At 48.2% G+C, this 18,266-nt stretch overlaps 1 protein-coding gene across 1 annotated transcript; it reads right to left on the bottom strand.

Annotated features, from left to right (window-relative positions):
- Positions 1 to 1,450: 1,450 nt before the first annotated feature.
- On the bottom strand, positions 1,451 to 3,804 carry LOC144165798 (uncharacterized). The gene is made up of 2 exons (XM_077695581.1): positions 2,787 to 3,804; positions 1,451 to 2,445 (listed from the first exon to the last, which is right to left on the bottom strand). Exons 1-2 carry the CDS (start codon positions 3,048 to 3,050, stop codon positions 1,765 to 1,767), a joined length of 945 nt encoding a protein of 314 aa, XP_077551707.1. The 5' UTR covers positions 3,051 to 3,804; the 3' UTR covers positions 1,451 to 1,764.
- Positions 3,805 to 18,266: the final 14,462 nt, after the last annotated feature.

Raw genomic sequence — 18,266 nt, 5'->3', positions numbered from 1 at the left:
TCCAATGTTAGCATGAAAACAGATGTGGGTAGTTTAGAGAGCTGAATAATCATAAGACATGTACAGTGAAAGCTCGTTACTTCGAACTTCAATAATCCAAATTTATGGTTATCTCAAATTGTACAATTTGGTCCTAACAAGGCTCCATAGAAGTCTATGTATAAAGAAGCCCGTTAATTCAAACCCCAGTAGGCGCTGCTGCCACGGATAACTCAAACTATGTGCCGGCGCTTCGCACATGGCCAGAGAAACGCACCCAGTGCTTGCACACACTGCTCCATAGAATACAAGATATGCTAAAATCAATCTATATCCCACATGATGGAAGTTTTGGAAGACGCATTCATTGCGAACTACGTGAGGATGCTGTGGTGTGTCGTCCACTGACAGATGAGGGCATCATATGTCAGGTCAGAAGAACTGGCTTTGTGCACGTGTGCACGTGTTTATTTCGTTATGCCTGCATTTCCTTGTGTGTGCATTATCTGTGAACCAGCAATCTATTTAAAATGTAACTTTATATTCCTTGTATAAACATAGTGTAGCGACTGTTGATATTTATTGCTCATCTGTTCTTTTTTTTCTTCTTCTTCTTTTGTAATCATCAGAATAGCGTGCAGTGGTATGGGCACGTCGTGTAGTGTTTGTGTTTTTGTGCATCAGATAAAGGTCACCATGTACTGATATTTTTATTTTTACTTTTTTTTTTACAAGTTTCTGAAGGAATATGTTTGCTTCATGGGGCATTTTCAAATCTTCCAAGCGTCCATGTATTTATATTATCCTTTTTCACGTGGTGCTGTCATGTATGCGGCCCTCAGGCACCTTCAAGCGGTAGCTAGCCGCTTTTCCCCTAAGGGACCCCCAACACTGTTGTTGGAAATAAACTGATTTGATTTTGATTTGAACCTGTCGCTGCCAACAACAGCAAGGAGGAGAAAAAACAAAGCATAGTGCGGCCGTCCGCTATGAAGTCATGGCCGTATGAAATGCCGCCCATCTCTTCTGTGGATTTCGAGAAGGCAGAGATAAGGTTTTGGCTACATTTGGTAGAGCAAAAAGTGCCAACTGTCAGGGACAAAAGTCAAGCGGCAATCACAGGCTTTTTCAAGGGTCAAAGTGTTGACATGCCCTACTGCTTCCCCACTGTCATTATTGTTCCCTATTTAGAATTTTCATTAATTCGAACTGAAATGGTGTTCCCTTGCAATTCAATTAATGAGCTTTCACTGTACTAACAAATCTGCATTTGGACCTGATTTCAAGCCCAGATGTCCAGTCAGTTGTTGACGGATTGCAGATGTGACTGGTACACAGGGCTGAATTCAGTCCAGACATGTTACTCTTGTGTAAATATATCGTGTGAATAAAATGTTTGTCATAAAAGAATGCAACTGAACACCTTTCTTTGATCAGTCATTCTACTTGATGGTAATGCTGACAGGTTGGTTGGTATATTCGCATGAGTTAAAGGGGTAACAGTTTTGTTTCTGGCAGAATAGACGCTGACATGTTGGCTCGCAGGTATGCACACAAGTTGGAGTCTGAAGTTTTGCCTGTGGCAGTAACAAAAACAGTACACGTTTTATTGGAGCACACAAATACGTACCAGATATTTATAGGGCTTGTTTAATGCAATCATTCCTGAACATGTTTTCCTTAAAGAGGCAAATGCAAAGATTCAGACAGTTATTCACTAGCAACATTAAACTTTAGCAGCTCCATTCATGTTAAAAAAAAAGACAGCCCACTTCCAAGGTGCTCCTACGTTTCACAGAAGTAACGCAGCATATCGTTGAAAAAAAAATCAAGCCGAGCCTTCATTGCCTCCCACTCCGAGTTTTCAAAGCGTATTCTTTCAATCGCAATCCACTTCTCAGAGAAAACAGCAAAGTCTCCCCACTGACAACCCGTTAATGCCATCTGGCCTACTACCTGCTGGTAGTACTCATGGTCGCGCAGCAGACGGGGTTCACTGCCATTAGTGAACTGCATATAGAAGTTCTCGTTGTCAGGCACGGTTTTTGGGTCAGAACCCGTCAACGAATACGGACACTTCACCTCCAGCACCCCAAACGTGCCTTCTTCAGGGTCGAAAACAAGCCTGTCGGGTGTTGCCCCCAACCACGGAGAGGCAGGGTCGACGAAAAGTCCACAGTGCTCCACAGTGACGTCGTGGCCCAGCTTCCGGAGAACGTTTGTGTAGCGATGGGTTGCAGCAGCTTCATTCCTCCTACCATACTGTATGGGCCGCACCCGCGACAGGTCCTGGGGGTCAAGCAAGTGGTGCAGGCCTTTTTGGGTCCAGCTTTGCCTCATCAGAACCTTGCCAAAGGCCGACGCAGTAAGACGGTGTCTGCGAGCACGAACCCATGTCTCGCTTTGGCTCTGCTGTCGTGTATTCTTTTCCAGGTCACGTGCCTCCTGGATGGATACGGATATGTCCTGAAAAAAATTAAGCCTGCTAGTCAACCATGCTAAAGAATGCTTTATTTCAGTTTTTAAAAATAAAAGAAAGTTAAAGTTCATGTGCAGCCAGAAAACTCGCTGGGGGAAAAAGTCCCACGGATGAAGTTCTACGACGGAAAAATGAAGGCGCACTGCAGTGCCTACATCAAAGTTAACTACAATATTGGGAGCTTTAAAGTATGCTGACGTTTAAACGCTTTAAAGTATGGTGACCTAACACCCCGGATAGGTGCCATGAAATTAAGTTGTTAAAAAAATTCCACCTTCAACTGACCAACTTCCATGTTTTGTTAGAAAAATCGGTTTTAGGTACTCACATCAAGAATGGCTTTCTCCCGGCTTGAGAAGTCTCCTTGAAATTCGTGCTGCACACTGTCCTCGAAGAAGTCCAGTCTTGGCAGAGGGAGTGACAGGCTGTTTCCAGGGCTCAAGTTCCCAAGCCAGGTGGTGAAGCCGGATGGTTGGTGGCCCTGGTGATAGGTTGCAGGCGAGCCAGACGGTGCAAGACCGAATTTTGTTGACACCATGGCTCCAGGATCGCTCAACAGGACAGCTGCAAAAGATGTCTTCCCCAGAGCCATTAACCTCTCGCCAAATTTCTTGCAAGATTGAAGCACTCGCTCGTCATCCTTGCTTTGGGCACCACACAGATTCACTGACTTCGGGACTTCACGTCCACCCTCATGCACCCTCCGCCAATCCACAGACTGGACACTGGTGGGCTTGATTCCTTCGTGTCGGGGGCGCCTCCACCGCTGGGGCAACTCCGTGCAAGAAAGCACTGGTGGTGGCTCTTTGTAACCATGTTGTTGGAGGAGGACCAGCAAACGCAAAAGCGCAAGCACGTGGCTGCATGCACCCCCACTACCAGCTGGACACTGGCACGTGGTGGCCTTGACGACACCCGAGCTTCTGTCCAGGGTTACTTGAACTTGGTAGGGCGCACCTGCCTTCTTTTGGCTCCTGAAGCATGTGCCTCGAGCGTGGACAAGACCACAGCTAAAAAAAGCAACAAGGAAGCTTTAAGTTTACTACATACCTTAGAAGAACCCTTAGTTCAATGTCCAGTTCAATGTTTCTTTTACATAAACGGGTTAAGTTTGTACACAATGTGCCTTGTGCTGACAAAAAATACATAAACCATCTATTTGTTCTACACTGACACTTGCTGGGAAACGTACTTGCTGGCAATGTAAAACCCCCGCTACACGCACGCACGCGCGCGCACACACACGCCCGCCGCTTACTGCTTTTATGCTAAAACTTCATTTTCCTCTCTTTTATGCCCTCAAACCAGTGCACTTTGTTAAGCAACACCCCCCTTTATGTCTGCCGTTTGATGTCATTACAGAGCCGATAGATGCATGGCAGATGCATTGAAGTTCGCCAAATGTACGAGTTACGTATAAAAAGCACTTCGCATCTTCAAAAATAACATCTTATGGGTCCAAAAACCCTTCTGTAACCCTACAAACCTCTGTTGACGCCGTCGACGACCTCGGTCTAAGCGCTAGAATATGTTTACGAAAACACTAAACACTACGGTATGCTGTATGCTGGAATGTCCTCGGGCGGGTGCGCGAACCACGAAAATGTGTGGTGTAAAGCTTTTGCAGTTTTCGTACGAGCACGAAAATCTATACTTTACGCTCAGGAGTTCGAGCGCTTGCTTCTGCCGTGTTGCACTGCAGGTAGCTTCGTAAACAGAACATCCGCAGGTATGGGAACGATCGCCAAGCGGTAGACAAGCAGCGAAACTAACGAATTAACACTACTTATCACATAATCCACAGTAGCACACAAGAAATAGCACTCACCTTACGTCAGGCATACAAGTAGCTACCGAAGACGGCTCGGCGTACGCCTCCACCGTGAAGTTGTACGCTCGCCGCTGCTGCCGTAGGGATGCGTCGTTTTCGGTGCAGAAGTTCGTTACCGTTGCATCGCTTAGTGTAGGAAGGACGCTTAGATCACGGACCCACCGAGAACTTGTCATCGCTAGAATCCACAGCCCGTTAAAACATCGAAAAACACCCGTAGAGCAAGTATTACAGCTAACACACAGCAGGCCACAAGGTCAAACGACGGCGCCGACGCCGCTCTCAAAATGGCTGCGCGCACAGTGTTGCCAGACCACCTAGCGTTTTGAATATTCCCTATTGTAGTGGGGGTCCAGTTCTGTCTAGTTGTATCACTTGAATGCTAATGTGTAGTGAGCACACTGATAACGGTTTTCAGTGGTCCCTCTAGTGCACCAATGTTGTGATCGTCACGTGCATGAAATTGTGAAGTTCTATTATTTCTTCTTTTTTGGTTCAGACTACTACGTTTTTTTGTGTGTGTCATGTCAAGTTAACCGATATTTCAAGATATCTGAGTTTAACGCCACGAGGGATCACTGTATATATAACTTAAAATTGTGCCATTAGTCATAAATTGTTACATTTCATTTACTTACAGAGCCTTCAGACATAATCCCCGTCGCCATGAATTGCATTGGGACACCATGGTGATAGGTCGCAAGCCTCCAAGGCCCTGGTGATGACACGCGCAGCACCATGGTACTGCGCATGCCATCACCTTTAAAAAACGGTGTGAGGATGCTCAACACCCTTCATTTAGGGTGTTGAGCGTCCTGAACACCCTTTTTTTAAGGTGTTGAGCCCAACACCCTTTTTTTGTTCTTACACCCTTTTTTCGTCCGTACACCCTTTTTTTGCAAAAACACCTTTTAAGGGTGTTAGCCATGGGACAAGGTTTTTACACCCTTTTCGGCCAAAAAGGGTGTAAAAAAGTTTAGTGTGTATAGGGATCTGTACAGTAGCCGGGACATCCAGGATAATGCCGAACGAGAAAGTAATTCAGAGGAGATAGAAATCCCACCAGTAACGACCGAAGAAGTAATGAAAGCTTTGAAAGAAATGAAATGGGGCAAAGCACCTGGTGAGGATAACAGCAGACCTCCTGAAGGATGGCGGAGAAATTGTACTTGAAAAACTGGCAAACCTGTACACGCAATGCCTCATGACCGCAAGTGTACCGAAATCTTGGAAGAACGCGAACATCATCCTAATCCATAAGAAAGGCGACATGAAGCACTTGAAAAATTACAGGCCGATCAGCTTACTGTCAGTCGTCTACAAGGTACTTACCAAGGTAATCGCTAACAGAATTTCTGCAACCTTAGATTTCAGTCAACCTAAAGAACAAGCAGGGTTCCGTAAAGGCTATTCAACAATGGACCATATTGACACGATCAATCAGGTGATAGAGAAGTGCGCTGAGTATACCGAACCCCTATATATAGCCTTCATAGATTATGAGCTAGCATTTGACTCGGTCGAAACCTCAGCGGTCATTCAGGCATTACGGAACCAGGGTGTAGATGAGCATTATGTAAGAATACTAGAGAATATCTACAATGGGTCTACAGCTACCATCATCCTCCATAGGGAGAGCAGTAAAATACCTATAAGGAAGGGTGTCAGACAAGGAGACACAATCTCCCCAATGTTATTCACAGCATGTTTACAAGAAGTATTCAGAACGTTGGATTGGGAACAGGTGAGAGTAAGGGTTAATGGAGAATACCTGAGTAACCTCAGATTTGCTGATGACGTTTCCTTGCTAAGTAACTCGTGGGACGAATTGCAAAGAATGCTTTCCGCACTGGACAAACAGAGTAGAAAGCATCAATGTAGAGTAGAAAACCTTAGACGCCTTAATTTCCCCTCGCGTTTCAGAAAGGCAGCTTGAGATGCTTTGCGACCTGTCCTAACGTCTTATAATGGCTTCGATCTGTCTCATACGCGTTGCGCCGCTGCTCGTTCTTGTCGCCGTGTAATTTTCGATGAGGCTGCTTGCCTGTTCGCTCGTTCCGATGCCTTCTCCCGCTCTCTGCACTAGCGGTGTACTGGCGTGAGCGACCACCTCCCGCTACTGCCGAGTTTAAAGCGGCGTGAAATCCTTCGTGTGATGAAACGCTACCGAACGAGCGCTTCCGAAGTTCTACTCGCTACCGCATAGTCTAGGCTCGCGCTCTTTGGAATATGGAACGCTCCCGAAGGAGCCATTTCTGTTGCGGACGTCGCACGCGGGCTTTTATTCATTTATTTATTTTATTTTCACATACTGCAGCCCTTTAACGGCTATAGGAGGAGTGGTTGAAATACAGAGCAGTGATTACAAATGCACCACTTTAGGCAACAAGAAAATACAGTATACACACCTACACACGTAGCAATTCCATTCAGAACAAAATCGCGATCCTTTAGATGCCAATGTACACAGAAAAATTGTTATACATCCAATGAGTGGGCACTGCAGGACGGGGCGCACATACCAACACAACAAAGCAAGGAACTATTGATTAGACACGACTTTCAAGAAAAGGCAGAAATTGATTTATCGATGCGCTCCTAATCTCTCCCGGCAGTAAATTCCACTGTTCTGTCGTTCTTGGAAAAAAACTAAATTTGAATACATTGGTGTGTGCATGAAATGGGGCGAGGTTTAGGGCATGATTATTTCGAGTTATGGTTGGCATAGCATACTTAAGATAGCTGTTATCGGAAAGGCGGTTAACTGAGTGCACGATACCATGCAAGAATTTCAGCGAATCGATATCGCGTCGCGTAGAGAGTGAGGCAAGGTTTAAAGTTGTAAGGGCGGATGTAGGCGAAACATTACGGCCATAGCGGCGAGAAATGAAACGTATTGCTTTTTTTTTTGCACAGATTCAATTTGTTTTATTTCTCCCTTTTTATACGGACACCAAACGATAGAGGCATAATCAAGAACTGGACGAATTAGTGTTTTGTACATTAGTAATTTAGTTTCCTGTGGGGATGTTCTGAGAGTACGCCTTATGTAACCAAGTTTTTTAAGAGATTTGGTGCAGACTGAATTGATATATTTAGACCAGGAGAGGTTAGCAGTGAAAACCACGCCAAGGTATTAAACGTCTTAACGCCAATGGCTTAACGCCAAAGCTTAAATGGCCCCAATGGGCCATTTAAGCTTTTCGCCTTCAACGGAGCTTCATCAGTAGCAAGGCACATCGTAACGTGGTGGGAGCTTTGTCCTTGACTTGTACTTCGAGTGGGCCTCCTATGCAGCACAACCCCCCTCCTCGCCGGCATTATTTTTAGAGGCGCGGGCATTTTTAAAGACCTGCAAGCCTGCTCCTGGGCACGTGCATCGCGTTGCGGGCGTGCACGTGCGCAAGACGTGGAGCCAGTGCACTTTCCGATCATGCACGCCTAGTAGGCCCTCTCCGTCTCGGGTGACCGTTCACACACACCTGGGGATAACGGGAGGTGGGGGGGTGAATGGAAGAGGGAAAACGCGCTTGGTGCACTGAGGCCCCATTCGTTATTCGCCACGGCTAGCGTCACTAAATAAAGGCTTTTAGAGTATCGGTACTCTTTCCTTTTATTATTTGCCGCCAGAATTTTCATTGGTCGGTCCGAACCACGTGATATTTGTTTACATATGGGCGCAGCCATTTTGTTTCTGAGCGACTCTCTCTCTCTCTCTCTCTCTCTCTCTCTCTCTCTCTCTCTCTCTCTCTCTCTCTCTCTCTCTCTCTCTCTCTCTCTCTCTCTCTCTCTCTCTCTCTCTCTCTTTCACTGCTGCGTCGACGCTAGAGCAGCCGGTCACACTCTGCCCGTCACCATCGGCGGCGGTTTCATTGGGAGAGATGGCAACACTTCAAGCCAGGAACAAAATGGCCCCCAGACGCTTCCAAGTGCACGAAGTGGCGGTACTCTTAAGCATAGCTTATTTAGTGACGCTAGCCACGCCCTTTTAGTAGCGCATGGTGTTACCGGGAGTGACACGATCGGCGACGTCACCCGCCGCGGTGGCTCAGTGGCTAAGGCGTTGCGCTGCTGAGCACGAGGTCGCGGGTTCGATTCCCGGCCGCGGCGGCCGCTTTTCTGATGGAGGCGAAAAGCAAAAACGCCCGTGTGTACGAGATTTCGCGCACGTTAAAGATCCCCAGGCGGTCAAAATTAATCTGGAGCCCTCCACTACGGCGCGCCTCATCGCCTGCGTTGCGTCGGCAAGTTAAACCCTACAATCAATCAATCAACGATCGGCGACGTCACTTGCCGTGAGTTGTGGCCTTTAGCGTCAGCCGGGCACAGTGAAATGTCAGCGGTGTACAACTGGTGGATGCCGGGCTAGCACGGACGCCAGAGCGAGCAGTCACCGCTCGGAAACGCACCGTGCCTGAGTTGCTAAAGAACTGCAGCGGCGACTGGGGGGCCAAAGTGGACTATGGGGCCGTCGCTCTCACCAGGATGCAAGCGCGAGCATCCATGGCACTGCTCCGCGGCTGGGAACACAACTGAGCATTCCCTTTCCTGCACTCGTGAGGAGTGTATCAACAGAAACGAGACCGTTTAGTCTACATCTTCTCCTGCTTACATACGAGCTATAAGATTGGCATTCGTAAAAAAAAAAGAAAATATTACAGGCCCGCATGCCTCAGCAGTACCGTACGCAGGTCCTAATTTCTTGGTGGGGAGGAGGACAAAAAGGGAAAGAGAAAACATAAAAGGGTTCAAAATCACAAAAACAACAAAACAAGCACAATAAAAAGCCCAAGCAAGGAGCTGACACAAATTAAAAATACAGACCTCGAGATGACGTTGTGCTCCACATAACTTTCCTATTGTGTTGTTCCTTTTTCTCCACCACCGTAATTGTAAAATCGCTGATCTTCGTGGTCAGAACACATATCTCAGCCGCATGCGGTTGGTGTGCAGCTTATGCCCACGAAATCAATATTCAGTAGTGATTATTTGTGGACAGGCAGTTATTTCCGTCTGCCTTTAAAAATGTAACTTATTTTCCTCTATCTAAAAAAACGTCTTACGAGGGTGCAATGGAGCTAAGTGATTTAACGAGGGCTATAGTCGTCTCAAATTAAACTAAGATGTATTCCGTCTTTAATGACCCCTTTAAAAGGGCAGTACGGCGGAGGAGGCAAGGAGAAGGTACCAGCAACCGACTGCGTGTTTCAAATATACGGGAGAGACTCCGGCTAGGCATGTGCGCGCTGTGCTTCCCAATACGCACGTTAACTTCAGCCCGGTGTTACGAATCGGCCAACGCCACGTGTTTAGCTGTTACGAATCGGCCAACGCCACGTATTTTCCCGCATCAGCCACCACGTGGGAATCGACCACGTGCGCCCGCGTGTCGGTGAACCGTACTTTCGTGTCTCGCCATGCCGGGTCAATCACCTCGCTTTGCAACGCGCCTCCGGCGGCTGCCAGCGGCACGCCCAAGCATGCTTCACGACGTGCGCCACACCCTTCAGGCACCTGCGCGTCGCTGAGTCCCGCCTCGACATACCCGGCTCAGACGTTTCGCTATCGGCGCGATCAAACCTTCGATAGCGCGACCCCGGCACCTTACAAGGACCCTCTCTCCCCCCCTCTCGGACGCCACGTGGGGCGAACCCATGAATGACTCACGAACTATGGAGAGTGTGTGTGTGTCTGTGATGTTCGTGGCGTGTTACTCTTGGGGGCGGTTTTTGGGTATAAATAGAAGCAGCACAAACGTTGAATTTCATTCCTGTCTGAGCAGCGAATCCATGCGGTCGCTCTGCTCGTGTCCTGTATTGTAACCTCGCCCGTCAGGGCATTGTATGTTTTTTTTGGCTTCGGCTCACCTCTCGCTATGAAGTAAACAGTTACGTTATCCTACTGCTCTGGACTTCTTCACGGCTGCAACAGCGGCTGGCCGCTCGCTTCATACACGCTACCCATCGTATGTTGGAGGCCACGGAGAACGGATCGGGTGCCCCCGCCCGGTCGCAACACCGGCTGCTGTGTGATTACGCGTACGAAACGTGGGGCTGCTGTCCGTAGATAATGGAGGCCCGCTTAGTTAAAAGCGCCTGAGTCGCTAAGGCGCGGTGTCAACGGCCCGGTTGAGTTACTTTCCTGTGTGTTTGGCGTCAGCTTTACGTAATCCATTAAGAGCCACAACGCCAAGGGACGACGGCGGAAGTGGAGGAAAGCGCATGCGAGTGCTTTCAGCTTCGCACGAGCATGCACGTGCCGTAGCGACATCGGTCGTAATGGTTGCAATGCCGTAAATAAATAAATAAATAAATAAATAAATAAATAAATAAATAAATAACCAAACAAGTAAGACGCGGAAGAGCGCACAAGGGCGAGGAACCTTGTTGCAGCGAGAGCCGTTTTTCAAAGAATTTACGGTTTTTGTGCCGAAAATTTGTAGCGAGGTTCAAGATTCGTAAGTCACTCAGCACTTGGAACCTATTCCTAGCCCTGTGCAGTATTCATGAAAGTGAGAACCATGCCAGTACCCGCCGCGGTGACTCAGTGGCCAAGGCGTTGTGCTGCTGAGCATGAGGACGCGGGTTCGACTCCCGGCCGCGGCGGCCGCTTTTCTAATGGAGGCCAAAAGCGGAAACGCCTGTTTTTTCTAGAGTTCGGCGCACGTTAAAGATGCCCAGGTGGTCAAAATTAACCCGGAGCCCTCCACTACGGCGTGCTTAATCAACTGTGTTGCGTCAGCGCGTTAAACCCTCAATCAATCAAATAGAGAACTGTGCCAGTGGGTCGTGTTTCCACTATTTATATCTCGTTACGGCAGTGGGGCCTTAAAAACAAACTCAATGGATTTCCTTAGTTGTTCACCCCTGGCAATAGAACCCTCGGTTAGTGTTTCCGAAAGTGAAATAATAATACCGCGCCATTATTCTATTGCTCGTCAGGACACAATGAAACAACCGCAGTGAATCAAATGGGTGGGGACTTAGCAACAGTGAGCCGGCATCGGCAAGCGCCCTTCGATGGAACTGCTGCCTTCCTTGAACACGGCTGTGCGCTGTAGTCTGCACAATACGTATCAACGGCGTTTGTCTAGAATTATTTTGAGAGCCCGGTGAGCTACGTATAAGATGTTTCACGTCATCGTAACGTCTCGTACGCTTCGAAAACAGCTGCTATTTTCTCACAAAGTGTTCAAAATGCCCCACGGAGAACGTTAAACTGTTGATAAAGCGGGATTCACACGACGGAGAAACCCTCTCTGACCCGCGGGACCCGCTCACGTGACCAGTTTTAGGCTCCGCCCATCGGTGGGGATCGCCCGCGAATGCTCCGGGAAAGAAAATACCTCCGCACGTTTTCGTTTGGCGGCGGCGACCCTCCGCAGGGAATGGAACCTTATTTTCGCACATAGGCCGGCACTGAGTCTGGCAGTGCGTGGTCATTGCGGTCACGTGGTTTTATGTCGAAGCGGGTGGAAGGGCGGCGTTTTCTACGTGGTGTGGTCGACACGCGGTGAAGTGACAGGTGCGGGCACCGCTTGGAATATCGCTATTACTGCAGGTGCTGTTGTCGGGAAAACAGGGAGAAGAGCGCCTTTGCGTTTGTGGGCGCAATGGGCGAACGAAATCAAGGCAAAAAAAAAAAACGGTCCCGCAAGGTGCCTCGCCGAGGGTCCCCTCACTTCCTCCGCGCTGTCGTCTGCTAGTCATTCCGCGTAGCTCCGCACGTGTGGATGCGCCGCCGAGCAGGATAATCCGGTCACGTGCTGTTGACGTCACATATCCGTCCGCCTCCGCGCGCCTCCTCCTCCGTCGTGTGAATCCCGCTTAATCAGCGCTTTCCTTGTTTACGTCCTCGTCCGCATACTTAGTACTGCTATTCAGCAATGCTCGTGCAATACGTCCGACAGTGCGGCAGCGAATTGTGGACGCTAACGCGGTATTTTAACATAAAAGTATTTTATTCCCGGATACACAAAGATTTCGCTGACGTCATATCCGTCACGGAATTGACGCCAGTACAACGGAGCAAGCGGCCTGTAAAGGGTGCACCCCTGTACACAGGGTCATCTTGCGGGGAAGCAAGCTTTAGTACTAAAGTGTACGTTATACTTAGGGTTGTTCATTTTCGGGTTTTATATTTTAACACGAAAGTGTTTTATGCCGGTATACACTAAGATTTCACTGACGTCATATCCGTCACGGAAATGATGCCAGTACACCTTCGCAGACGCGACCCGGCATCCGGACGTCGCTCGCCGAGCACACCCACAAGACAGCCGCGGACCCGCAAATCATGCTCACCTGCAGATTTCGCTGCACATTCCACGTTCGTGTTTTACCGATTCCTATGAGAGAGAAATCAACCACAATTTTTTTTTTGTTATTATGACGAACTCGGAGCATGCGGGCCGACTCAGGGCACCCAGCCACAATAGTGTAAGTGCTACACGAGTTGTGTTTCTATAACACAACCGTTGGACAGCCAGCTGCTACTGAGTTGTCAGGATTATTTGGAGGTTGCGCGACATCGAATCGAATGCTTCTTAAGGATATTTAAATCTCACGTCCTATGTCCTAAGGATGCTCGTCTGACTGTAATATAAATTACGGTGAGACGAGCACACATATTCAATCAGTTACAAGGATATCCTTCCGATAACGCCATTCAAAGTCACTAAAGGATGCTTCGCTCGCCTGCCGCACCGATCTCTGAAATAACTAGATTTAGAGACAAGCCCAGAAACAACGTAGGCATCCTCCGTTGGCAGCGTTTTTTGTGGCTTCGCTGTAGTAAGAAATTTCCTTTCCATATTTTGTCATACAGCCCCTGTGATACAGGCGGCTAATACGTAAAACCTTCTGAAAATCTACCCATCTTATCGCAACAGAACGTTCAGCTTTCGCACCTTTTATCAAATTGGTTTGGGCGAGACGTGATATTCCCTGTAACTCGTCTTTTACAACCCATCACTGCGATTTTCACAGCTTATGGCGAATGTATTTGGTGCAGCGTTCACATCCCTCTTTTCAATGTATCGGATCGTAATTTGTTTTCAATGCGCTGATGTTGCATTTGCCATTTTCTCTCATGTGCTAAGCACAATTGTGAATCCACTTGTTGCTATACTGTCTAGCACTGTTGTGTAAAATTTCCCCGCATTTCCCCGAGGGGAAGAATGTGAAAGTGCGAATGCAGGAGTTGAATTTGCGCGGTTCACACAACTACAAAGAAAGAAAGATGCATTTATTCACAGACACCTATTTGTGTTGTCGTTGTACTTGATTGCTAGAGCGGATCTCAGCTTTGAAATTTCGTGTCAGTACTCCTTTAAGCGGGTGCATTAGCCCTTCTCACGCCCGATTCCTGGCCAATCCCCCACGTGGGTATGTGCCATGCACAGACACCTATTTGTGTTGTCGTTGTACTTGATTGCTAGAGCGGACCTCAGCTTTGAAATTTCGTGTCAGTACTCCTTTAAGCGGGTGCATTAGCCCTTCTCACGCCCGATTCTTGGCCAATCCCCCACGTGGGTATGTGCCATGTCAGCGGCCAGGCAGCGCGCGCCCATCTCCCCCCGTTGCCAAGGAAGACGAGGAGATTCCTGGCCAATCTCCCACGTGGGTATGTGCCATCTCCCCCCGTTGCCAAGGAAGACGAGGAGCGCGCGCACCCGCAGCTGTTGCTATGTGGACGGACGGCGGTCAACGGAATTCAGGGTCGCTTATAAAGTGCATTCGCACTTAATAAGAGAGAGAGAGAGTGATCTCAACCTGCTCCGTTGTAGAAGGACGTGCCCTTATCCCAGTGCCGCACTCTTCAGTTATCCCCAAAGAGTTTGCAACAACCACCCAGCCTCCTTTAAAGAGCGGTGGCGGGAGCACTCGACTATTCCAACGTCCTGAGCCGTCAGCGCAGTGGGAATTTTGTTATTCGATTCCACTGAGAGGCAACAGGAGCTTGATGTGGGCGAGTTGGTTAAACATACTTAAGAAACAATAGCGAAAAGGACGGGACGAAGGAACACTGCAAACAAACGGGTGCTAACTTCCAACTGAATTTTATTTGAAGAAACAAAGGTTTATAAAGACGTGGGAAAGGGAATTACACCGCATGCAGCCTAGTCATGGTGACTTTTCCTATTGCATCAGAAAGGCTACCTCCTTATCTGCAAGTGCCACAGACGGGGTACTAATGCATTTGTCGCCGGCCCTCGTAATATGAAAGGCTTCCAGAGAGCAAAAGTGTATGCAAATGACATCATGAAGGCTAAAAGACCCATTTTTATTTGCCAGATGACTATGGCAAAGTGACCAAAGATGAAGTGTTTAATACTTACAACTGTCTGCCGCATCAGGCATCTTTGCTCTCTTTCGGCTGTCGAACGTCAGACGATCACAATATGTTGTTGAACAGCACTATTGTAGAATAGCCCTGGAAAGCTTGTCTCTGCTGCATCCGCCGGAAACACCGGAAACATCCACGGGAAACACCTTTACGTCGTAGCGCCTGTAATAGGTAAAAAACATAGTGCTAAATGCTAAATGCTAATGCTATAATGCTAAATGCACGCTGCTTACTAAATACAGCACCTAGCACCAGCCTTACCACATGTTTGCGTGAAAATATTCAGCCTAAAGTTCTAGCTTGTCAACAACCGCTATAAAACATAAAACGTACGGCAGTATTCGATTTTCAATACTGCGTTTTACGGTAGTAGTTACTTGGCTCTTTCTTGAGAAAACAGTCCGAAATTTCACCGAAAATGGGCTTCACTCTTATCGCAGTCGCGCAAGGTAATATGAAAAAAGTCCAATAGACAAAGCAACACGACTTACGGTAGTAGTTACTTGGCTCTTTCTTGAGAAAACAGTCCGAAATTTCACCGAAAATGGGCTTCACTCTTATCGCAGTCGCGCAAGGTAATATGAAAAAAGTCCAATAGACAAAGCAACACGCCAGCGGTTCCATGAAATTTTGTTGTGGCTACTGTAGCCACATAAACAATTAATCGCGACTGAAATGTCATGCCGTCAACGTTTTAATAGCGTAAGTATTGTCTTCTAACAACGCGGGACCAGAGGCTACAAGGCAACGCACAACACAATGGGTTCGGAACGCACGAACGTTCACGTTTTTTTCTTTTTTTTCTTTTTGCAAGACATCTATGCCAACTTGGAGGTTGAACAGAAACCTTGTGACCTTTGAATGCGTTATATTTTAAGGGGTGACCAAATAAAGCGACGCTACCAACCTAACTGATTGGGTATTAAACTGGTTACGGTGTTGCTGTCGCTGTCGCTCACTTCTGCCTCGTCAGACGCGCCAGATGCGAACGGAACCGACGGAGAAGCCCAGCGGCAGTGTAATTACCTTGTCGCTCGACAATATCTTTATGTTGCTCAAGGAAATATTGAAACGAAAGCTTAATTTATAGCTAGAGTTTAGTGAAGCAAGCTTAATAAATCCGCAACTCTTATACTGCACACGAGTCTTGCTTCAACACATGCTGAACGTCGTGAACCTGCAATGGGAGCACGGCCGCTTGTTCGAAAAACACAAAGCCGGAAAAAGGATAACTAGAATTGGCGTCACACAAATGGAAGTACATGTATGTGACCACTTAATTTTTCGCAAGAACCAACAACGCTAAGCAGCACTGACGAGCGCCAGTTGTTATAAACGACAGCTGAAGTTTTGGCGGGAACGAGCGCGAGCTCTCCCTTACCGCGCAAGAAAAACTGAAATGGTGACTTACTTTTTCAGAGGCGGCCGCAGCAGGCAAACGATATTATTCAACCAGTCAAGTATACTTCAAACACAGCCATCGACACGAAAACGCACCTCACAGACACGTACAGGAGTACTACGGCGGTTTCAATACCACAAAAGAGACGGAGAAGTCGGAGCGACACGTCCGTCCACCAGCCCCGCCGCGGACAAAAATATTTATTCCTTAACATGGGGAGGTCCCGCCAGCATTGGGACTTGCCAGTGTTTGTGTAACCATTTCCGTATCATGTACACGTTCTGAAAATTAAATTTTTTTCAGTGAAGACGTGCACACCCTCGCGGGGGTCAGGACGTGCGCTGTTGGTTGGTAATTAGCGGGACTTCAACGGAGATGTCGGTTGAAAAAGCCTCTCGTGATCAGTTCCACGAACGGACTTTAAAGGCGGTTTTCTGTAAACTACATCCACTGCAGAAAGGTCGGCACCAGAATCCCGGGACGCTCGCCGCCGAGTCTGTACACAAAGCAGCCGCGTCGGCGGATTGCCTCGAAAGCGCGTCATCCCTATTTCATATTTGCCGCGCTTTCGAGGCGCTTTTTCAAAGAAAGTGCTACGAGTTGTGCCGCGCCTCCGCCAGATGGCGCCACGGGTCCCGCGACCGAGAGAAGACGCAGTGAAACATCCCCCTCGCGAGGGGCACGATCAAATGCAGAGCATTTCCGGGGGCGCACGACGTTAAGTAGTTTGCGTTACGTTTATGTTGTTGCACTTGTGGCAACTTCTGACGAGAGAGCGCTCGTCAGCAATAATTTGAATGAGTCAACGATATAAGGCGCGTTCGTAGCGTCCCATTCTGTGTCGGCTTTGTGGCGCAGTGGGTAGAGCATCATGTACATTGCGTTCCGCCCGCAGGGTCGAGGGATCGAAACCGGGCGCCGTATAGTATTTTTTTATATAGTAGGGAGGGGTGCGGTGCGGACTACGGACGTCAACGCGGGTGACATTGTGAGTTACTGAAATGCTCTGCATTTAAAACGCGCAAAGGCACAACGCTCAAGTAGTCAGACGGTCACCGTTGTGTTAGGACACACAAATGACCCATTCCTACTAAACGTGTAACACTGTCTCTCACGCTCTTTTGAATACGCTGCACTTTAGTTTAAGTACGCTTTGTTTCATGGCCCGGTGCTGTGGCTCTTTAGGTAACTACTTTTTCATACGATTTCAAAGAGTTCACAGAGGTGTCTGCCTTTTTGCACACCTGAAAGCGTGCAGCTGAAGTTGATAGAGTCGACATACTGTTCTATTCTCTCTCGCGGAGGATATACGAACTCCATCGATGCGAGACAGATTCGGTACTATTCTCTCCCGAGAAAGGGGTACAACCGACGCTTAGCTCCATCAAGAGTGGGGATAGTTCACTAGCAGTTTTATTCTGGTTTCCTAGTAGAGTGAACACACCATCTAACGCCACGCGTGGTGCGGACGGTGTCAAACGACCCTCGCAGGAATAGAAAAGCTGTTTGATTTTTCAACTACTACCCACATTTGTTAGAGTGATGAAGGGAAGGCCATGCGGCCAAAATAGGGGATGGGGAATGTGGGAAGGCAGGAGTAGCACAGTTTAAAAGATGATGCGTCCATGAAGGCCACGCAGAGTTCCCTACAATCAGTGGAGGCCAGGCTAAGGTAGAACATATCTTTTTTTTTTCAGCGTTTATTGAAATGTGGAAAAAACACCCTGTAGGCGCATTTTCACGGCCGGGGTGGACCCCAGTCTACACTAATCTTGAGAGACCACTCTCTACTCGGAAGAGCCCAAGGGCTGTAAGAAAATTTCGGTCTTCAAATGGAGGGTCATCTTGAGAGGCATCGGGAGGCATAGCGTTGTGGAGGATGGACCGACACAGAGAAAACGCGGAACAGTACCAGATTAGGTGGCCGAGGGTGGCGAATACGGTCGTCTGGCAGTAGGGGCATTAAGGAGACGGAGACTCCGTTCGATGATTCTATTTTCTTGAGATGTGGGGTGTGACGGCTAAATCGGCCAATGAATGCTTCCGCAGCTCGAGGCATCGGACGAGCCAAAGCCAAGTACCCGGAGGGGGGGGAGGAGGTAACGGAAGAAAGACGGCACTTCTGTGCCTGGCTTGTGTGGTCGAGTTGAAGGCGAGGGCAGGGGGACAGGCGTGAGGCGGGGTCCTCCTTAGGAGGGGTACTAACAATACACTCCCGGGCTGCATCA

Source organism: Haemaphysalis longicornis, unplaced genomic scaffold, assembly GCF_048455015.1.
Source record: "Haemaphysalis longicornis isolate Haplotype H1 unplaced genomic scaffold, Haemaphysalis longicornis Haplotype H1 scaffold_1, whole genome shotgun sequence".
Taxonomy (NCBI): domain Eukaryota; kingdom Metazoa; phylum Arthropoda; class Arachnida; order Ixodida; family Ixodidae; genus Haemaphysalis; species Haemaphysalis longicornis.
This window is presented reverse-complemented; position numbering and strand designations above follow the sequence as displayed.